The 23,813-nt window shown below is 39.8% G+C and overlaps 1 protein-coding gene and 1 pseudogene across 4 annotated transcripts in view; both read right to left on the minus strand.

The window, feature by feature from the left end:
- Positions 1–23,813, minus strand: part of ccdc18 (coiled-coil domain containing 18) — a 140,892-nt gene that overhangs the window by 96,020 nt on the left and 21,059 nt on the right. For 3 of the 4 annotated variants that reach the window (XM_041208706.1, XM_041208705.1, XM_041208707.1), the window contains 4 exons: positions 17,285–17,394; positions 15,126–15,254; positions 5,655–5,751; positions 5,451–5,572 (listed from right to left, as the gene is read on the minus strand). In XM_041208706.1, the coding sequence (XP_041064640.1) occupies positions 5,451–5,572; positions 5,655–5,751; positions 15,126–15,254; positions 17,285–17,394 (458 nt within the window). Of the gene's footprint in view, positions 1–5,450; positions 5,573–5,624; positions 5,752–15,125; positions 15,255–17,284; positions 17,395–23,813 lie in introns of those variants that run through there. The other variant, XM_041208708.1, reaches the window with a different exon arrangement.
- LOC121289347 lies at positions 15,685–15,851 on the minus strand (annotated as a pseudogene).

A 23,813-nucleotide genomic window follows, 5' to 3' on the forward strand; every position in this document is an offset into this window, starting at 1 on the left:
ATCTAGTGACCGCGAAGGAACAGCAATATGGTTCCAAGTCAGGATGGTGTGTGGATTGAGGGGAACTTGCAGGAGGTGGTGTTCCCATGCATCTGCTGCCCTTGTCATTTTAGGTGGTAAAGGTCGTGGGTCTGAAAGGTGCCGTCAAGGGAGTCTTGACAAGTTGCTGCAGTGCATCTTGCAGATGGTACACACTGATCCAGGGAGTGAATTTTTTTTAAGGTGCTGGATGAGGTGAAAATCAAGCAGGCTGTTTTGTCCTGGATGGTGTCCAGGTTCTTGAGTGTTTCGGAGCTGCATGAATCCAGGTGAATGCAGAGTATTCCATCACATTCCTGACTTGTGCCTTTTAAATGGTGGTTAGGCTTTGGGGAATCAGGGGCAAGTTGCTCCCTATAGAATTCAAAGCTTCTGACCTGCTCTTGTAGCCACAGTATTTATGTGGTCCAGTAAATTTCTGTTATTAATTAATTATTTAACAATAATGTCATGTTCCTAGGACGTCCAGAATGACATCAGGTATAATAGATGAATTAATAGAAGATAGAAATAAATTGATTTAATCTAAGTCATGTGGATCAGGCAAACCAAACTTGCAATTATCATTTGGAGGACAAGTTCATGGAATACATTCAAGATGGCTTTCTAGATCAGTACGTGGAGGAATCAACTAGGGTCCAGGCTAGTTTATGTCTATTAATGTGAAATGAGACAAGGTTCCTTATAAACTTGCAGTAAAGGAGCTTCTGGAGAACAGTTACGGAATTTTATACTGAGTTTGAAAGCTTAGTTATATCGGAAACAGGGTTTTAAATGTTAAAGCAAACTAGATAGCTAGAAAGGCATGAATTGCCTAAAGCAGAATGGAAAACTATATTGGAAGATATGACAGTAGATGAGCAATGGTAAACATCTGAGAAAATAATTCATAAAACACAACAAATATACATTCCATTAAAGAATTAAAAATCCCCACAGGAAAACTGATGTAACCATAGCTACCAAGAAGAGTTAAAGGTAGTTAAAAGTAATGGGAAAGTCCCATTTTCCCTATCACCCTTGCACTTGCTGACCTATCTTGGCTCTTGGTCAAGCTATGCCTTGATTTTTAAATTCCCAGCTTTGTTTTCAAATCATTCCATGGCTTCACCCCCTAGTCAACTCTGTAGTCTCCTACAGCCCCACAACCCTGAGTTTCTGCACATCTAATCTTGGCCTCGAGCATCCCGTTTTTAACTGAACCACCACGGGATCCATGCCTTCAGCTGTCTAGACCCTAAGCTCTGGAATTCTCTCCTTATTTCACTTCCTTCCTTCAATACGCTGTTTAAAACCTACCCCTTTTCTGACCTCCTGAGAAGACTCGGTGTCATATTTTGTTTTATATTGCTTCTGTGAAGTGCCTTGGGGAGTTTTCTTATATTTATATAGTACCTTTAATGCAAGGTATTGTTGTAAAAGGAAGAGGGTTATAATTTTGCAAAAAATGTAGCAACCTGTGGGCTGGGAGGAATTTGCAAAAAATGACCCAGAAATTGATATAAAGAAGAGTAAATTAGCAAAAGACAGAAGATTGTAAATGTTTCTACAGGCAATAGTGTGAACACGAGCAAATTGGTGGGGGTGGGGGACAGGGATGGTGAGGATGGGAGGAGGCACAACTTTACACCCTCCTAATTTTCTTTCCCACTGATGTCATTGAATAGGTGGAGGGTGGGTTGGAGATTCACTGTCACTTCAGACCAATTTCACTATGTGTGTGTTTTATCTCAAGGGGCAGAAATTTATCTTGAGGAGAATTGCAAAATGGCAGGTATCTCATCAGATGTATTTAAGGGAAAGCCAGGAAGCACACAAAGGAGAAAGCAATAGATTACAAAAGTAGGGAGGTCATGTTGGACTTGTATAGAACCTTGGTGAGGCCATAGCTGGAGTCCCGTGTGCAGTTCTGGTTGCCACATTATAGGAAGGATGTGATTGCACTGGAGGGGGTGCAGAGGAAATTCACCAGGATGTTGCCTGGGATGAAACATTTAAGTTTTGAAGAGAGGTTGGATAGACTTGGGTTGTTTCCGTTGGAGCAGAGAAGACTGAGGGGTGACCTGATCAAGGTGTACAAGATTATGAGGGGCCTGGACAGGGTGGATAGGGAGTAGCTGTTCCCCTTAGTTGAAGGGTCAGTCACAAGGGGACATAAGTTCAAGGTGAGGGGCAGGAGGTTTGGGGGGGGATATGAAGAAAAACTTTTTTATCCAGAGGGTGGCGACGGTCTGGAATGCACTGCCTGGGAGGGTGGTGGAGGCGGGTTGCCTCACAACCTTTAAAAAGTACTTGGATGAGCACTTGGCACGTCATAACATTCAAGGCCAAGGGCCAAGTGCTGGTAAATGGGATTAGGTAGGTAGGTGGGTCAGGTGCTTCTCACGTGTCGGTGCAGACTCGATGGGACAAAGGGCCTCTTCTGCACTGTGATTCTGTGAATAGGCATATAAAAAAGACAGATTAATAAAAGTAAGTAAGGGTCCCTTACAAGCAGAGACAGGAGAATGTTTATTAGGGAGTAAGGAAATAGCAGAGGCATTTAATGAATACTTTTTATGTCTTCACCACAGAAGAAAATCAAAAAATTCTGAAAATCCTACTATTAGTGACGTTATTATCAGGGCACTTAGAAAATCTTAATATGATTGGGCAGAGTCAAAACAGATTTAGGAAAAGGAAATGCTGCTTAACCAATCTGTTCCCATTTTTGAAGTAGTAACTAACCTCAAAAGGGTAGATAAGGGAGAATGAATGGATATAATGTATTTGGATTTTCAAAAAGCATTTGGTGAAGCACCACAGGAAGTTATGACAAAATTACCACCAATCCCAGGGCTCCTGGGATTGATGGTAATTTATCTGCATGAATTAAAATTGATTAGCAGACAGAAAAGAGCAGGAATGAACTGGTCATCTTTGGGTTGGGAGGCTATAACTAGTAGGGTAATGCAAGTGTCAGTGCTTGGGCCTCAATTATTTCCAATCTATATCATTTACTTAGATGAGGGGGACTGAATATAACATATCCAAGGTCACTAACAAAAACAACTTAGACAGAGAAGTAGGCCATAAGAAGGACATAAAGAGGCTACGAAGGAATATAGACAGGTGAAGCGAGTAGGCCAAAACATGACAGATCGTGGCAAAGTGTGAAGTTATCCGCTTTGGCAGGAAAGATAGAAAAGCAGAAGATTAGTTAAATGGAGAGGAATTGGGAAATATTGGCTTTCAGAGGGATCTGGGTGTACTCGTACACGATTCATATGAAATTACCATGCAGGTACAGCAAACAATTAGAAAAACAAATGTTAGCCTTTATCACAAAGATTGGAGAATAACATAAAGATGTCTTGCTGTAATTATATGAGACTTTGGTGTGACCACATCTGGAGGACTGTGTAGTTTTGGTCTCCTTAACCAAGAAAGGCCATACTTGCCTTAGAGGGAGACAACAAAGGAATGCCAGGCTGATTCCTGGGGTGAAGGAATTGTCCTATGAGGAGAAATTGAGGAGAGTAGGTCTACTGATATATTTCCTAGAGTTTATAAGAATTAGAGGTAATCTCATTGAAACATATAATTCTTAAAGGACTTCACTGGGTAGATGCTGAGAGAATGTTTTTCCTGGCTGTTGTGTCTTAGAACTAGGGGTCACAATCTCCAAATTGAAGGATCAAACATTTAGGACTGAGATGAGGAGAAATTTCTTCACTCAAAATGTTGCGAATTTTTGAAATTTTTTAGCTCACAGCGATGGATGCTTAGTCATACTCATAGAGCATATTCAAGGCTGAGACCTACAGATGTTTAGATACTATGGGAACCAAGAAATATAAGGATAGTGCAGAAGATGGAGTTGAGGTAGAAGATCAGTCATAACCTTATTGAGTGGCACAGCAGGCTAAAAGGGCCAAATTGTCTACCCCTACTATTTTTATTTGTTTAATAAGAGTGTTTAAAGTGATGGATGGGGTCCCAATCAAGAGGATTCTTTTGTTCTGGATTGTGTTGAGTTTCTTGAGTATTGTTGGATCCGCACTCAACCAGGCAAGAAGAGTTTTCCATCACCTCCTGACTTGTGCCTTGTAGATGGTGGAAAGGCTTTGGCAAATCAAGAGCTGAGTCACTTGCCGCAAGATACTCAATCTCCAACCTGTTCTTGTAGCCACATTTATGTGGCTGGTTCATTTAAGTTTCTGGTCAATGGTGACCTGCAGGGTATTGATGGTATGGAAATTTGAAGCCAGTAATATCACTGAATGTCAAAAGGAGGCAATTAGACTTTCCCTTGTTGGAGTTGGTCATTTTCTGGCACTTGTGTGGCACAACTATTACTTGTCATTTATCAAGCCTGGATATCGTCCATATCTTGAAGCAATCCATGTCCGCGTGCAAGGAATTATGAATGGAGCTGAATATGTAATCATTAGCAAACATTGCTGATTCCAGCCTTATGATGGAAGGAATCAGTCAGAAATGGTTGGACCTGGGACAGTATGGTGGAGTAGCACATGTAGATTGTGTGCGTCTGTATGTACTATGCTCATGGAAGTGCTTGGTACTGTCTGTCTATTTCTGGTGTAGTGTGTTGTGCATTGTTTTCTTCATTTCTAGATGATCCAGATTCATATCAGACTCATCAGCTTCATAATAGTAGTATATCATTCTACTTTTACAGCAGGTCTTGTGGCACAGCGGTTGCGTCCCTACCTTTGGGCCAGAAGCTCTAGATTCAAGCTCCACACCAGGACTTGTTGGCCACGGGAGGACCATTCATGAGAGCGGTTCAATGGGCTGATAATCAACCCAGGAATCCTTCTACCACCTCCTCACCATGCCCCAAAGGGGAAAAAAAGTGTGAAGATACGCCAAAAAAAAACCTATTTCTTATGTTCTTAAATAAGTCGCAAAGTCAAAGAAAGCCCCAGATCACTGACCTGTGTTGGTTCACTGATGAGAGGGGCTGGGGGTAAAAATAATGAGGGTTACAATCGGTGAAACTTTCATAGGCTAGGGAGGGAGAAGGAAAAGAAAACCATGAAAAAAAATCATCAGAATTGGTAGTTTTCATCTTCCAACCTAGCCTTCAGTGACCATGCTATATAGTATACGTTAGCACGTAGATGTTTGAATGGGAAAGGACTGGGATCAGCTGTGATGGTCCAACTGTCAGAAAGCTTTGGACATTCATTCTCTATACACATGTGAAGGTCAGCCAGTTTAATGAGATACTAAGGGAGCTTCTGCCATGATCATTGGAACTGTATGCAAGTGTCACCATATTCAGAAGAGCAATCAAGTATCGAAAAAAAGAGGGAAAATGGAGAAGAAAAAAATGCTTTTTTTAAAGTAATAAACTAATGTTTTTCTGCTTAGGTAAATACATTTAAGAATGATTAAGGGTTAACCTGATTTCCTCATTCTTGCTTTCCAACTCTTTTTCTAAGATAGTACATTTCTCAAATAACTGTGTTCTGTCCTTGTCATAGTGATCCAGACGGCTGTGCAAATCTTCTTCATTAGCTTGAAACTATAATATAAAAAATAAACAAATTAAACATTTCTGGCTATTTTATACTTACACTGAAAAACTAAGGTACATCCTGCCTCACCATTGCAATTTTTTCTTTCGTCTTGTCTTTGTACTGTTTGAAAGTTGCAGAAAGTTCCTCGGCATTATAGAGGGCTTCATTTCTTTGTTGTTCAGCTCTATTTAAAATAAAAATAAGTTGCTCCAATTGCTGTATTTATGTCACCTTCAATACCTTCAGCATATTCCTGAAGAACATAAATGCTACTTTTTCAACAAAACACAGATAATTTGTTGCAGTTTTAAATCCTGGAACAAAAGTAAAAATATGACTGGAGTTGAAGCAAATCAAAAATTTTCTGGGAAACATATTTGTATTTCTCCCATCAAAATTTTCTTTCTATACCCTTCATCCTCTTGTAAAAGCAGTAGCCATTATTTGAATTCTGTTCCATTCTTTATTTGAAAACAACAAACATCAATAGGCCAACCTCATAAAGTGTATAAAAACAAAAAAACTGCGGATGCTGGAAATCCAAAACAAAAACAGAATTACCTGGAAAAACTCAGCAGGTCTGGCAGCATCGGCGGAGAAGAAAAGAGTTGACGTTTCGAGTCCTCATGACCCTTCAACAGAACTTGAGATCGAGTCCAAGAAAGAATTGAAATATAAGCTGGTTTAAGGTGTGTGTTTGGGGGGGGGGACGGAGAGAGAGAGAGAGCGAGAGAGAGAGAGAAGTGGAGGGGGTTGGTGTGGTTGTAGGGACAAACAAGCAGTGATAGAAGCAGATCATCAAAAGATGTCACAGACAACAGAACAAAAGAACACATAGGTGTTGAAGTTGGTGATATTATCTAAACGAATGTGCTAATTAAGAATGGATGGTAGGGCATTCAAGGTACAGCTCTAGTGGGGGTGGGGGTGCATAAAAGATTTAAAAATAATGGAAGTAGGTGAGGAAAGAAAAATCTATATAAATTATTGGAAAAAAAAGGAAGGAAGAAGAAACAGAAAGGGGTGGGGATGGAGGAGGGAGTTCAAGATCTAAAGTTGTTGAATTCAATATTCAATATTGAAATTAACAACTTTAGATCTTGAACTCCCTCCTCCATTCCCACCCCCTTTGTTTCTTCCCCCTTCCTTATGTTTTTTCCAATAATTTATATAGATTTTTCTTTTCCCACCTATTTCCATTATTTTTAAATCTTTTATGCCCCCCCACCCCCACTAGAGCTACCTTGAGTGCCCTACCATCATTCTTAATTAGCACATTCGTTTAGATAATATCACCAACTTCAACACCTGTGTTCTTTTGTTCTTTTGTCTGTGACATCTTTTGATTATCTGCTCCTATCATTGCTTGCTTGTCCCTACAACTACACCAACCCCCTCCATTTCTCTCTTCACACCCCCCCCCTCCACCTTAAACCAGCTTGTATTTCACCCCTCTCCTTGGATTCACCCAGTTCTGTTGAAGGGTCATGAGGACTCGAAACGTCAACTCTTTTCTTCTCCACCGATGCTGCCAGACCTGCTGAGTTTTTCCAGGTAATTCTGTTTTTGTCTCACAAAGTGTATCACAGCTCAGTCCAATTTGTTCTGGTCATACATCCACACCTTTATTTATTCAGTCATTCATTCTGGAGAATCATTGGAGCGGAAACCCTGACCTGTATTACAACTCTTGATTTCAGTGTACTGAGGCCGCCTGTAATATCTTGAAGATTGACTAACACAGCACAACTCAAGAGGTCAAAATGGGACAATCTTGGTTTGTGCAGCTCAGCACAACACCTTGAAAGCTTCCTTCCATACAAATTCGACTGGTAGCATTTAATCTTTGGCTTACATGAAACATTTATTATGTAAATGGTGAATGTAAGCAAGGTTAACAAACCTAGCAGCAACCCTGACAGCTCAAACTATCTAAAAAAAAAAAATTCCCCAAAATATCATCAATGATGGAATCATTGCTAGTTTGTTTTTATTTTTGGAATCATTGATGAATAAAAAGATACTTAACATATTAATATATACCAATTCTCCACCCCCACCAACTTTGTAGGGTCTAAAACAGTAGCTAGCAACTTCTACATCAGAGTTCCTCCTCTCTAACAATCATCACCCATATGTCGACTAGTCTTTAGACTTTCTAGCTCCCTGTTATAATCACAGCAGATGCTATTGTTGAGCAAGCCAGACCCCTAAGTAAAGTCTGTCTCACTGATCATAAACTTTTTTTTGTAAATCGTGAAAATGAGGAGGAAAAGCTGCTGACCTCAAAAGCTTAGAACTCCAATAACGCCCATAGAATTTTTGAAATGAAAAGATTTATTAAAAATAAACTTAAGCACACAATATTAAATTTACACACAGTTAAAGCAGTTTAACAGGACAAGCCCCAAAAAAATGCTTGGTCAAAAGTACACAAAACCTTCTTAGCAACAACCCTTTATTGATTTTAACCATAAAAATCCAGTATTACTACCCAAATCAAGGAATTGTTGTCACATAAGTAAAAGTATACCTCACGACTTCTCAAATACTTCCACTCAAACAAGGGCAGGGGAGAGGTCAGTCAGGGAGGTCGAGAAAGACAGAGACAGAAGCACACACACGCTGCTTCTTTACTCACACAGAACAGCAACATAATCCCAAAAATAAATATAAAAAATAAATTTCTCATCACACTCCCTCAGACTTTTTCTGTAACAAAAACATAACAAGAGCTATACATCACTGGGTTTACTATAACCTTATCACATATGCTAAAGCAAATTTAAAGTAATTTTGCACAACCCCACGTGAGATTTCTCCATCCTTAATCTACCAACTTGACTTAATCACTAACACTTGTTCTCCATGACCCAGAACTTCCAATTTCTGGATGGCTGTACCACAGATGCACAACCAAAACGCACTGATGAGAGCACTCAGAAGCTCCAATGCGCTGAATACGCTGGAATTGCCCAGGAAGTTTGGACTTCCAAAGGGCTATTCCCCTGTGTCTGGAACCCTCCAAAAAGCTCTAAAGTTAAAGGAGGAGACTTCAGAAAACAGTTCCAACTCCTGGATTACTATAACACTGACACCCCCCCACCACACCACCCTCCCAACTCCCTACTGGGCCTGAATATCCAGTAAGAAATTGGCGTCTTTAGTAAGTGGGTATTTTCTGCATTTTATGGGATTAGCTAAGCAGACTGATTCTCTTTCTGGAAAGAGGATTTCCAAACACTTTACGTTCAGGCTGCCACGTTGATGTTCCTAAACTGATGGTGTCTGTAACCCCTTATCTATGCAATTGTTTAGAAAGGGCCATGATATGACCCTCAACATGACAATCTAAAAACTGACCTCAAGCAAGGTGACAAACAAAGGGGATGGTAAACACCCTGACATTTTGAGTACCTAGAGGCGCTGGTGAGGAAGCAGTGCTCATTGGGCAGCTGCCTTCTTCAGATGGATGATGGACCAGAGGAGGAGGAAGATCGAGAGATCAAGGGAAGATTTTCCAAACACTTCAGCTAGAGGGCAGAATGCTGTTATCAAAAGCTATTACGGGTTGTATACTTTTTTTCTGTCTAATTAGTTAATGTACTATATTTAAACTGTTGTTTCTTAATCAACTTAACAATCAATCTTGAAATTACTTGTAACTAGTCGACTGCTTATTTAGATGTCTGTGGCCCCGAACTCCCAAAATTTTACAATTGGTGTCAGGAGTGGGATCCACAGTAGTTGAGATTAGCTTGGGATTTGAGAAGCAACAGTCTTAGATTGTAGTTAAACGTATAGTGTAGTTATTAAATGAAGCCAGGAGTCACAGTGGCATGTGCTGGGAAACAACTGAGAGTGTCTGACTGAGAAAATAAGTGAGCTTGGAACGAGAGATTACAAGTATATTTTTGATAAAGTTTCTAAAAAGGTTCAGAAAGGAAAGGTGAAGTTGAAAAAGTTCCAGAATAAGCTGGTCTAGGGTGTACATGTGTTTGCCTTACAGCTGAATAAAAAGTATAAGGAGTTAAGAGAACAGGTCAGTAAGTTTAAAAAAGGATCGACCCGTTTGATCAGTTCTGCTGCGAACAGGAGACACACAACAGGGTACATTATACAGGGTGAAAAAAATTAGACCAAACACTGGAACCCACGGGGGTTGAAGTGGCTCTGGAGAAGAAACGTGAATCTTTTTTTTTTCCAGAGTTAAAAAGGGATCAGGAGGGTTCCAAAGCAGTTAGAAAGCAATGATTTTAAACAGATCCTAGCTGCAGGCTCCTTAGAATCAAAACAAGAGATGGACATGGACATGCACAAGGTCCTAGTTTGCACCAAACAATTCCCCATAAAAAGCCTGAGAGTATTCACAGACTCCAGCCCTTTGTCACTCCCGATTCTTATGCCGACCCTATGAAGCAGTAATTTTATGCAGCTGAGAGTATACCATACATCTGAGTCAAGTTATTGCTAAAGCAGGGTGTTGTTCGCAAACATTAAAGATTCAGAAAAATTGGGTTTGAGGAAGAAGCTGAAATATTTAAAATTCAAACGACACATTTTACTAACTTTAAACTACTATCAGGTTTTGTTTTAAAAAAAAATTACAAACTGCTAGTATAGAACTGTGAAGGCCTGGTTGTTCCCAAAATATAAAGATAAGTCTGGAGTTTGGCAGCAATCCAATTTGAACTTTTCAAAATCATATGAGTTAACTGAACTGACAAAATTCAAACTAAAAACATGTTTTACTGACTATTTCTTCCAAATTTGATTAAACAGCAAATATCAGAAATTGAAAATTGTTTTAAAGGAAGGCTGGGGTAAACAAAAGAGACGGGAAGGATTCAGTTCCTCTTCCAGAGTCTGAGGCTGTAGTGTTCACTTATTTTAAGAAGCTGTAGTCTCTTACAAAACACTAACAACGTTTTGAAATAATTGGAATTTAACCTTAAATTTGGGGGAAATTGGAGACAACGAAAGGATTTAACAAAACAAGTTTAAAATGGAGTTTGATTTCTGATTGGGGAAGCTTTTTTTTAAAAAAATTACATAAAGTGACACAAGCGCATGCGAAATTTTCTCTGCACCCCACCCCCCCCACCAAACCATCCAAAACAAGCCACGGAGTTAACTCTTTAGGCTGACAGCTGTTTTTTTTTTTAAATTCATCTCAGAACCTTCGGATTATTATATCCCTATAAAAAAATTTTAAAACCAATGACCTGAGCTATTTGAAGAATCAAATTGCTGAGTAACAGCTCTGTTTTGTATTCAGGTATGAATAAAATAAATTAGCTTTTCCAGGTGGTTCATTGTATTGGTATCCAATGCACAATGGTCAGGAGTAAGCCATGAGTTTTTGCGGTGTAGGGGCTCTGCACCCAATAAATATATATTGGGCATTATTAGATTTGAAGTTTCTAAGGTTACAGATATGAATTTACAGATATATTAACCCATTGGGCTCTTGGCCAGCGCCACAATCGGTTGTTTGTGTTTTTTAAAAAACAGGTGATGATGGTTTCCAGCTGTTTTGAGAATTAAAGCACAACAAAAAGACTTTACCTTTCTGAGACTTGGCCTTTTCCATTCAGGCTATTTGCTACTCTTTGTTATCTTTCAAGACAAAGTGTTTGGGTATGGGAGACATGGGAATTACCTCCAAACTTACTGCAAACGCTTTTGTCTCTGATGCAAAACCACCAAGCCTATTTCTGAAATTGGAATTGTTAAATAACTAGACTGGAGTTGCTATTTCAAGCATTCAAAAAGGAAATTTACCTGACATTTAAAGAGATAAACAGATTCTAATTTTTCAAAAGAAAAGCTGATGGAAAAACAGTCTAGGTGGTTTCTCAGTATCAAAAAAATGTAGTTTGTTTTTTGAAAGAAATAAATTGAACACTAACAAAATCTGTCAGCCAACAACGCTGCTATTTGAATTTGGGATAATTTTAAAATAAAAAAAAAAGGCAGGCACAATCTCGTGCAGGCTTGTCCAACCTTTTCGCTTGGGGGGAACCACGTGTTACTCCAAACAACACACACCTGAATCTCTGTGAACAAGCTGTAGATGAGAAGACTAATTTATCACCTTACCTTCACAGCCTGATTGAGCACTGATTCAGTGAGACCTCTGCCCTTGTTTTTGCAGGCCACCAAAAGTCAATGCATGCCCATGTACTGCCGTGGTGCACCCCAGAACAGATGACTGTCTGTCAGCCCATGACTTGCCCTCTCACCCCTCCACATGCTAGATCTGGGCCCTACCGGAGGCCCAACTAAGTCCATCGGTGTGGCGGGCTGATCAAACTGCCTCGTGGGCCAGCCCTTGAACAAGTCTGATCTAGTGGGTTACCTTTGAGAAAATAAAATGTTGATTAAGTGAAAGAACAAACAAGCAAAATGCTTGAAATCAAATGGGAATATTTAAAGATATTATGAAAACATGTTATTGGACTGTAAAAGTTTCTCCAAATCTCCTGGAAGAGATACAATGGCAATGAATGGGCTGCCCCACATAGAATAAGAGATAGAGTTACAGAAAAAGGACACAACATCAAATGGGAATTGGAATAACTCACTTTGGGTGTAGTTCAATGGAATATATAAATCTGGAATTGATGCATGTTCTAGCAATAGGAAAGTGTAAATGAGATGAATAAGGCGACAGGTTTCTCTTGGAGACATTGGTGTCTTTGCCTATGAACTTTAAGAGAATCAAATTCAATAATCTGGCCACCACCCGAGACATTTGAGACCATTCAGGAGGAGATAAGCAAAGATCTTTAGACAGGGATCTCCTTTGATCTTTTGAGAAGATTACTGGAAAGTCAGGAAGAATTATGTTAAATTCAAACAGAAGATTAAAGAAGGAATTGGAACACCGGTGTGAGTATGCAAAAGTGATTTGTAACTTGTGAAGTAACTGACATACGAGACTACATGCAGCTGCACTGAAGAACAGGTCCCAGGCTTGCTCAGCTATTTGACAAAGCGGGTGACATGAATTGGTTAATATGGCCTGAAGAGCAAGAAAACATTTTTAAGTGATCAAGGCACTGACACACATTCCACAAAGAAACTAACTTTAAGACAATTAGGAAGGCAAGTATCAGAGGGAATAATATTGAAGTAAAGTAAAAAGAATTTTGGATTGTGACAAATGAAGGCTAGGGAGAAATAATACTTAGCAAGAGTTACCCACAAGATGGATACAGGCAATGGAGAGCTGGGAAATCTAAGTCCACATATAATCTATTGCTTTAATTATATATACTTAAATGCTAAGAGCTCAGAAATTAGCAGCATTCCTACAAAAAAATGCCAGAATTTTCCAGTCCTGCCCTTGGTGGGACCCACTGCAGGGAATGCGGCAGGCCAGCCAAAAGTCCATTGACTTTCGACGGGATCGGACAGTCTTGACGGCCGGCAGGCCCGGAAAATTCTGTCCTAAGGATATTCCCCTTTCCAAGGGGGGAAATGTAAGATCTACAGTTGGGGGGTGCCAAGCCAAGTAATACAATCTTGTTGTGCAGGGTCCCTTGAGGAACAGCGACCATAAAAATTATAGAAATGTTTATTAGGATGGAGTGTGAAGATCCGAAACTAGGATCCTGAATCTGAACAAAGGGAACTATGAGGGTATGAGGCATGAGTTGGCAATGATGGATTGGGGAACCGTACTAAAAGGGTTGACAGTGGATGGGCAATGGCTAATATTTAAAGAACATATGCATAAATTACAACAATTATTCATTCCTGTCTGGTGCAAAAATAAAACAGGAAAGGAGGCTCAACCATGGCTTACAAAAGAAATTAGTTGTAATATTAGATCCAAAGAGAAGACATATAAAATTACCAGAATAAGCAGGAAATCTGAGGATTGGGAGCAGTTTAGAATTCAGCAAAAGTGGACAAAAAGATTAATCAAGAAGGGGAAAATGGAGTATGAGAATAAACTTGTAAGGAAAATAAAAACTGACTGTAAAAGCTTCTATAAATATGTGAAGAGAAAGCAAAGACGAATGTAGCTCACATACAGTCAGAAACGGGGGAAACTATAATGGGGAACAAAGAAATGGCAGAAAAATTGAACATATTTTGGTTCTGTCTTCACAAAAGAGGACACAAATAATTTCCTAGAAATGTTAGGGAACCAAGGGTCTAGTGAGAGGGAGGAATTGAAAAAAGGTGCAAAAGAAATTAATGGGGTTAAAGGCTAAAAAATCCCCAGGGCCTGATAATCTACATCCCAGAGTACTAAAGGCGGTGGCCCTGGAACTATTGGATGCATTGGTGGTCATCTTCCAAAATTCTATAGACTTTGGAGCAGCTCCTACAGATTGGAGGGTGGAAAATGTAACCCCACTATTTATAAAAGGAGGGAGAGAAAAAAAACAGAATTACAGACCAGTTAGCCTAACATCAGTAGTGGGGAAAATGCTAGAGTCTATTGTAAAAGACATGGTAACAGATCACTTGGAAAGCATTAACAGGATTAGACAAAGTCAGCAAGGGTTTATGAAAAGGAAATGATGCTTGACTAATCTACTGGAGTTTTTTGAGGATGTAATTAGTAGAATAGTTAAGGGAGGACCAGTGGATGTGGTGTATTTGGATTTCAGAAGCCCCAGTGAAAGATAAGAAAATAGGAATGCAGTGGCAATCCGACAGTGATTGCCACTCCTCGGGAGATTTGGCCAATTTTTTAAGCTTTTTATAAACAATCCAAGGTTCCCTATCCAAATGAGGGGCATATTGTGCGACTAGATTTCTGAATTCCAGGCGTCATTACAATCTGCCAATCTTATAGATTTCCAATTAATGTTGTCCAGTCAACTCCCCAAGTAAATGCTGACTAATTGGATGCCCAGATCTCTTATCCACTCCTGAATTCTGAACTCTTTCCTCCATTTATAAAAAGTATGCGAAAGATAAGTGGAAAAGCCCCACACTACTTTTCACTTCAAGTGTTCTATGGCTAAAGTAACAAAGCCTCTGGGTCTCCTCTGCCATAAATATCATGCACAGCACTATGCCTCATGATTTAGCTGGAAAACATTTGAAAATTTGATTTAGATGGAAAACAACGATTTTTTTTTTTAAATCTAATTTCTTTAGATGCACCCATTTTCCAGAAAATCACCAATTCTTTTAAGCTTCACTCATCTCCCATTAATTTCATATACATCCCTCTGAAGTGTCCTCCTTCATTTTCAGGCTTGGATTTTTCTAAATTGTTCCTAAGAAACTGGATTATGCTAATTTTCCACAACAACCAAAGCACCCATCAAAATTCAAATGTCGAAACTTACTCAAAATACGTTTGGCAGTTCCATACCCAGGCATCTGAACTTCACCATAAATGTAGAATTCGCTTTGATCTCTTATTCCATGTAAACATAAATTTTAACAACTTCCATATTATACCAATAAAAAATTGGCAATGTGAACCAGCTTCTCCATTTGTCAAATTTCAATGAACTCCTGGAAGGATCTCATCAAAACAAATGTTATTCTTACCAGGAGACATATTTCACAGTTGAATATTACCTCTTTCCTCGTCTACTTTGCTCATAAAGCTCATTCTTCACTCTTCTGCACTCATCAGACAACTTTTCCAGGAGCTTGTCCTTCTCAGCTACCATCCATTGACTTTCCTCCAATTTTTCTTCTGCAACTCTTAGTAAGAAACAACAAAACAATACCAGAACCATTTTTGTGTAAAATACCAATGAGAAGTTGCTAATTCCATGGCAAAATACACATGTTTACAACAGATATAATTGATTTTAAACTACCAAAATACACTCCCTTGTTAAACTTCATACAGCTAGCTGGTGAAGGAGACAACCCGAAATCAATCATTACTCAGTTTTAGATTGACTTACTAAGTGAGACATTACAAATGTATAGCTCCTAACTCTACAGCTCACCACAAGTGTCAGTAAGTATCTCTTTTTTTTGAGCACTAATGACAATTTAATTTTATTTACAAAAATGGAGCATCACAAATTTGTTTCTTGCAGGTGAAGGCAGTAGAAAGTTGTTCAACACATGCTGCATTTCTATTTCACACTACATTAGAATGCACCCTTGCTCCTTTTGTAATTCAGTCCAGCTTGAAGAAGCTGATGTCTTTAGCGTATTGTCCGAAGCACTGGCTGTACATGTTGAGGCCATATTTCTGGATCAGGCAATGTTCGCACAGACTCGGCATGAGCAGGAGCACTGGCCGAATTTCCTGGGGTGGGACCAGTAAAGCTGCTGATGACCCATGGCGGTAGACACATTGTGCACAAGTAATTATCCCATGAGCGTTGTCCCGTGTGTCCCCCACCACCCCCCTGCCCACAACCTGTGTACACTTAACCATAACTTATACAATTAACACCACACAATACGGATGGAAAAAAATTGATCTTTCAAAAATTAAAATTAGATTAGGGCAGTCAATATTTGGAAATTAATTTTTGAATCACTTCGCTTAAAGAAAGAACATTCACTGCACTTGGGCAGGACAAACAAGGCACAGGAATAGACGATGAATGGTAGGACTCTGGGAAGTACCGAGGATCAGAGGGACCTTGGTGTGCATGTCCACAGTCCCTTAAGGTAGCGGGACAGGGAGATAAGGTAGTTAAGAAAGCATATGGGATACTTGCCTTTATTAGCCGAGGCATAGAATATAAGAACAGGGAGGTTATGCTGGAACTGTATAAAACACTGGTTAGGCCACAGCTAGAGTATTGTGTGCAGTTCTGGAATCTGCATTTATAAGAAGGATGTGATTGCACTAGAGAGTGCAGAGGAGATTTACCAGGATGTTGCCTGGCTGGAGAGTTTTAGTTATGAGGAGAGATTGGATAGACTGGGGTTATTTTCCTGGAGCAGAGGAGATTGAGGGGCATTGATAGGGTAGACAGGAAGGAACTTTTCCCCTTGGCAGAGGGATCAATAACTAGGGGGCACAGATTTAAAGTAAAGCAGGAGGCTTAGAGGGGACGTGAGGAAGAATTTTTTCACCCAGAGGGTGGTGGGAATCTGGAACTCACTGCCTGAAAGGGTGGTAGAGGCAGAAACCCTGGTAACATTTAAGAGGTATTTGGATGTGCACTTGCGATGCTATGGTATACAAGGCTATGGGCCTAGTGCTGGAAATGGGACTAGAATAGTTAGGTACTTGTTTGACTGGTGCAGATGGGCCGAAGGGCCTTTTTCTGTGCTGTAGATCTAATGACTCTATTTATGTGGTGCCTCATCACATCCTCTGGGTTTCATCAGATACTTCACAATCATTGATAACTTTTGAAAACAGTCTATATGCACAGAGCAAAGTCTCAAACTGTAAATGAGCTGAATGACCAGTTCAATCAGTTGTTGGTGCAGAAAAGAATGTTGGCCAGGATACCAGGAGAACCTTGTCCTCCACTTTGACTAGTGCAAGGTTGTCATTCATGTTCAACTGAAAGATGATGGGGCTTCATTTAATATCCCATCTGAAAGTCTGCACCTCCAACAATGCAAGGATCCCTCACCATTACGTACTTGAGCCTTGAACCTCTAACTTTTGACTCAGGCGAGAGTGCTACTCCATAATACAGGTATACTCCTGTAAAGCAATCAGCACTGCTATAACTGAGAGAATATTGAAAGCAAAACTAAAACCTGTAAAATCTAAGAAAAAACTGCACCATTGCTATGCAAATTACCTGAGTGCTTTCTCTTGGGCCGCTACTTCTGCTTCTAAACCCAAGATATCTTCATTTAGCTGAGAAATATGATGTGCCTTTTCATTAATAGATGGTTCAAGGCGACAAAACTGCAAGTAAAATATTTTTAAAAATCAATTTTTGGCATTGATCTTTGGCACAGATTAAAACTAGTAAATGAATTGAACACCACCACCCCTCCTCGGGAAAATATTTTCACCTGCCTCAATGAGTGCTCTTTTCCCAAATAATATGGGTCCAGCAGGTTGTCCAAGAAAGCATTGTTCCCATTTACATACATCAAGACAAATACACCAGTGTAAACTTCCTAAATTCCTGTGTTATCAAAGTTTACATTGGAAAGCATATTAAACTGGTTTAGTCCTTGGTCAAGGAGCAGTGTTCATGACCACCTGAAGATGCAGGGCCTTTGAACAAAAAAAAAGTTATATCACAAGAATAGGGTATTTTCAGCGCAGGTTATTTTAAGGTGAACTAAAATGTACAACAGCTATCAGTCATAACAATTTTAAGTTAGCCCCTAGGCATTGTTAGGCAACTTGTATCAATATGCTGCAAAATTATGGTTAAATGTACACAGTAGTAGAAATTGCAGTGAAACCAATTAGATTTGAATGTTATCAAGCACTTCTTAAATGATACTTACAATTCAGCTCTTCAAGTTAATGCCACCACAAGTAGTTTATCTCAATGGTTTAGAGTAGAGGGGGGTTAGTGCTGGAGGTTGTGGGGTGAGGTGTGGGGGGGGGGGGGGGGGGGGGGGGGGGGGGGGTGCGCGCAGGGCAGGCAGGTGGGCCCGACGACACGCCAGGGAGGAGGGCCCATGCGCCAGAGAGGGGCAAGGGGTGGGGTGCACCACAAGAGAGAGCGGAGTGCAGGGGTGGGCCGCACGCACCAGAGAGTGGCGAGGGCCCACTGGCAGCATATGGAGCGCACCAGGGGAAAGATGATAAAAGAGAGAATACAGCTGCTGTGAAGAGCAAGAAACGACTGTTTGTGTCACCTACCAAGCAGGAGATGATGGCGAGAGCTGGCCCTCTGTTCGAAAAGGTGATGGAACTGATGGAACGTTTGAAGATTTAAGGAACAAGGAGTCACCGAGGTGGACCATGCTGGTGGAATTTGGTTTACTCAGGTCAAGTGGGACAATTTTTGAAGGGCATCGAAAAATTCAACCTGGCGTACCAGGTGAAGTGAGCCTGCTGCAAAGCTAAGAGTACCCTTGGGAGTGGATCTTGTTATGTAATGTATCTGCCAGAAGTATGGTGCACATCCAAAGTTGCAGGACATCTCTCAAATGCGTTAGTTAAGACATACCCCAATTACATTAGTTAACGTGAAAGTGCCTTTTCATTAGTTCAATGTATTAGTTGTCTGTTAACTATTGTTTGATTTAAGTTCAATTTAGTATGTTTGTTTTAGTAAAAGTCTTGAAGTCTTGTCCTTTGGTTTCTTTCTGTCGATCGCTGGGAAATTTTTTTTTAAAGTTATCGGTCTCTACAGGGATCGTAACGCTACTAAATATTTTACAAAGTTCAAGAGGACATAGCAAAAATTTTTTTACACCTAGAAGCACACATCATTTGTAATCCTAATGACAACACAAACTCACTTACTCACATAAAAGATATGTGCACTTTCAGGATCCTAAGCATGTGAGCGAAAGCTGACTTCCTTTTCAGAAAATTCAGCTGAAGAGTATAATTTACTCCTCTTCCCAATATCATTGTGTGCTTTAAAAGGACCATCAAGCTTTTTCCACATTGCAGCGTCCAATACAGCGGTAGAGGACAAGGGTTAGGCTCCAGTGGATAAAGGAGGAAAGAAATCAGCTACATATAAAACAGCAGCCCTGAAAGTCTTGAAGATCCATGAGCAAACCAATGAACCAATTCCCAGGTCTGCAGAAACTTGGAACTCAACTCATATTGGGCTTTGCATAAAGAGTGTATCAGGCATACAAATTTATTCATATATTTGTTTTCTTTGCAAACACCAAAAGGGAAATAGGTGGTCAGCAACAGGACACTTTTAAATGTACAAACGTTCAATCATAGAATTATACAGCACAGAATGAGGCCACTCCATCCATCATGCTCATGCCAGCTCTCTGGAGGAGATATTCAATTAACTCCACTGCCTGCTCTTCATCCCCTGCAATTTTTGTTGCCTTCAATTATTTATACAATTCCTATTGAATCTGTACCCGCTATCCTTTCAAACAGTGCATTCCAGATCATCATAACTCACTGCATAAAAAATATTCTTCTTATCCACCCTCTGAGACTTTTACCAATTACCTTAAGTCTATGTCCTCTTAACTTACATTCTGCCATTGGAAACAGTTCCCCCCCCAACGTAATTTATCAAAACCCCATTAAAATCTTGAATACCGTTATTAAATCTCTCCTTAACCTTCTCTGTCCTAAGGAGAACAATCCCAACTTCTCTGCACTATCCACAGAGCTGAAGTCCCTCATCCCTGGTATCAGTCTGGTAAATCTCCTCTTCAACCTCTCCAAAGCTTCAACATCCTTCTAAAAAGTTTGGTGCCCAGGTTTGGAGCAACACACTAACTGTGACCTAACCAGTGTTTTATAAAGGTTTAGAATAGCTTCCCACCTTTTGTACTCTATGCCTCTACTTAAAAAGCCAAGGATCGTGTATGATTTGTTAACAGCTTTATCAACTTGTCCTTCAAAAGGTATATGTATGCAAATTCCCAGGTCTCTCTGTTCCAGCACCCTACTATGATGCAGTGGCAACACAAGTGGTATTCTTCACTAACAGGATGCTGCCATCAAGCCAAAAAGACAATCTGCTTATAAAGCAAATGAACAATGCAGTGTTAGAATTTAAGTGTCCATGTGATGCCAGGTATCTAGGCCATACATCCTAACAAGCAGTGGATCGTATCAAACAGCATTCCCTTCGGCTGTTTACAACGGGCAAAGTGCTGACCATACTCAACCAGCCTGTGCCTGTAAAATCCAGAAGTGCCCAACATTGGACATTACTTACTGAACATTCCTTATTGTGCTAAGAATTACACTGACAACCAATTTAAGATAGTCAGCATCAGCTTACTTATGCATGCAAGAAGCTACATATATTCACACAGGGCCCTGTCCTTTGCAAGCAGCAAGAACATGTCCACACATTGCGCTTTTCTCAACTAAACAAAAGCCTGGAGGAACAGCCATTTCCTGGTTCATTCCCCATGTCAATGTCTTGACCAGAGTTGACCTGTCTGGTTTGAATTTAAACTGAATTTAACTGTTCCCTGGTGCATTCTCCATGGCAATGCCTCTACTAATCAGTCTACTTCTCAACCAATCAGCATTCTCTTCTCATGCAGCATAAATTGTTGTCGTCTTTGAGATTTTGTATTCCTGCGAATCTGTATTGATGAGTATAAGACAAAAAGCTCCAATAGCATGTTTCTTTTTTCAGCAATACTCAGTACTGCTAAATAACCCTTTAAATTTGTATCACCTAGTTTATATTGCCTCTCATTCCTCCTACCAAATGTATCACTTCATACTTCTCTGCATTATATTTCATGGGCTTTCTTATTTTACCAGTCTATCTGCGTTCTCCTGAAATCTGTCACTATCCTTCTTACTGTTTACTACATTCCAGAGTTTCATGTCACTTGCAAACTTTGAAATGATGGACTATATACCCAAGTGCTTATGAATCAAAAAGACCTGTGGTCCCAACACTGACCCCCGGGGGACACCTCTGCACACTTTCCCTCCAATCTGAAAAACTGTTTGCCATTATTCTCTACTTTCTGGCTCTTAAACCAATTTCATATCCATACTGCCACCACCCCTTTAATCCCATGGGCTTTAAATTTTGCTACCTAGTGTATTATGTGGCACTTTACCAAATGCCTTTTGAAATCATGCACACATCATCAACAGCATGGCCTTCATCGACCCTTTCCAGGAGGCTCATACATACATATATACATACATACATACAAGGGGTAGGCCACTCGGCCCTTGATCCTACTCCGCCATTCAATAAGATCATGGCTGATGTGATTTTAACCTCAACTCAACATTCCTGCCTACCCCCGATAATCTTTCACCCCCTTGCTTATTAAGAATATATCTACCTCTGCCTTAAAAATATTCAAAGATTCTGCCTCCACCATCTTTTGAGGAAGAATATTCAAAGACTCTTCATTACTTCATCAAAGAACTCTATCAAATTTGTCAGACATGATTTACTTTAAACAAATCTGTGCTGTTATTTATTAGCCCATGTTGGCAACAAGTGATAATTAATGTGCTCCAGTATTATTGTCCCTAAAAGTTTTTCCATCACCACATTAGGCTGATTGGCATGGGTTTATCCCTCTCTCCATTTGTTTGAACAGGAATGTAACATTTGCATCCCTCCAGTCCTCTAGCATCACTCCCAAATCTAATGAAAATGCCTAGACACTCCACTATTTCCATGCTCACTTCCATCAGCAACCTAGGATTCATTTCATGTGAACCAGGTGATTTTTCTGCTTTGAGAACAGTCAATCTAATAGGTACCTTGTTTTTTTTTTTAAATCAATTTTTATCCAAATCAATTTCTCTCCCATTTAATCCTTTACTGTGACATTCTAAACAAAAAATATGCTATCTTTGAAAATGCTACTAGGCATCACACAGACTTAGGTCAATCTGAGTTCTGTAAAAACTCATTAAAATCAAAGGATATAAAACGTATATACTTGAATTAAAAAATTTAAATTTTCAGAAAATACACTGCAGGAAAATGACAAGTGACCATAATTTTTAATATTGAGGAAGACAGTGAAAATACAGGACAAATAAATTTGCAGAACAGATGTGTAATTTGCAAATGAATTTCAATATGGGCAAACATGAGATGATGCATTTCGGTAGGAAGAACAAGGAGACCACATACTCTTGGGTAGATGAGTGTCTAAATGGGGTAAAAGGAGAAAAGGGATCCTGGGGAGCAGATAGACAAATCAAAGTGGTGATGCAAGTTAATAAGGCCATTAAAAAAAACACCGGGGTTCCTCTCTAAAGCAATAGGAGTGAAAAGCACTAGTTTAAGAGTTTAAATTGTAGGCTATCTTGGTTAGACCACGTTTGAATACTGTGCACAGTTCTGGTCTCCACATTATAAAAAAGATATACAGGTGCTAGAGAAGGTGAGAAAAGTATTTACGTGGCTGATAGAATGGTTATATCTAATCAGCAAAGATTTAACAGGCTGCAGCTCTTTTCTTGAGAAAAGAGAAGGCTGAGGGTTGAGCTGATGGAAAATTATGAAAAAGGATTCACAGAGTAGGTATACAAGTGTTTCCCCTTGTGGGAGAATCCAAAGCTTTTATTTATTCTTGCATGGGATATGGGCATTGCTAGAAAGGCCAGCATTTGTTATCCATCCCTAATTGCCCTTGAAATGAACATTTCAGAGAGCAGTTAAGAGTCAACCACACTGCTGAGAGTCTGGAGTCACATGTAGACCAGACCAGGTAAGGGCAGCAGATTTCCTTCCCTAAAAAGGGCATTAGTGAACCAGGTGGGTTTTTACAACAATCGGTGATAGTTTCATGGTTTCATTACTGAGACTAGCTTTTAATTGCAAATTTAATTAATTGAATTTAAATCCCACCAAGAGTCTTAAATATAATTGAATATTGCTGAAAAGAGAGACATATTGCCAAAGCTTTTTGTCTTGCACTCATCAGGACAAATGCAAGAATGCCAAATTTCAAACCATCACAAAAATTTATACTACAGGACTAAAGGGTGCTGAATGGTTGACAAGTCAACTCCGATTGGCTGATGTGTTGCCATGGAGAAAGCACTAGGGAACTATTGGTTCCGCAAGCTCCCAGTTAATTCAAAAAAAGGCACAAGGCTTGAACATATTCCTTTTGTTTGAAGAGAACAGGCCCCTGCGTTTGAACGTATGACACTTCTAGCAAATGTAAATAAGCCACGTTACAAGATCAACTGGTTATCTTAAATTGTTTGTTAGAGTAGCTATTAGCGCACTCAGGATTATTCAGAAAATGCTGCCAAATTGCGGAATCACATCTAACAGTAGACGTTTTGTTTTGGGTTTTGCAAACGTGGGCTGGTCATATTCTGATTATTACAAACAACTGGAGAAACATGCTGTTTGATTTGCTCAGCCAATCGTTGGGACATATGGCCTATGTAACTGGCACAGGCACCGAAATTCATACATGACATTGCTCAGTTGTGTGGTAGGCAGAATGCCTTTTTTGGACTAACGACATTATCCTGTCAGTGGAAAATACCACTCACACAGCCACTGCACCGTAGCAGCATGAAACGGTTTGCTTAAACTGTTGTTCAAATTTTTTAAATACTTTGCCTTTCCAAGGTAATTTGAGTTAGACCAGGCATTTTCCAGGCCTTTGGCCCATTTGCCAATTTGCAAGATACAAACAAATAGTGATCTGATCAGCATAGCGATTGTCCTTCAGGATAGCTTC

The sequence above is a fragment of the Carcharodon carcharias genome, chromosome 16 (genome assembly GCF_017639515.1).
Source record: "Carcharodon carcharias isolate sCarCar2 chromosome 16, sCarCar2.pri, whole genome shotgun sequence".
NCBI lineage: Eukaryota > Metazoa > Chordata > Chondrichthyes > Lamniformes > Lamnidae > Carcharodon > Carcharodon carcharias.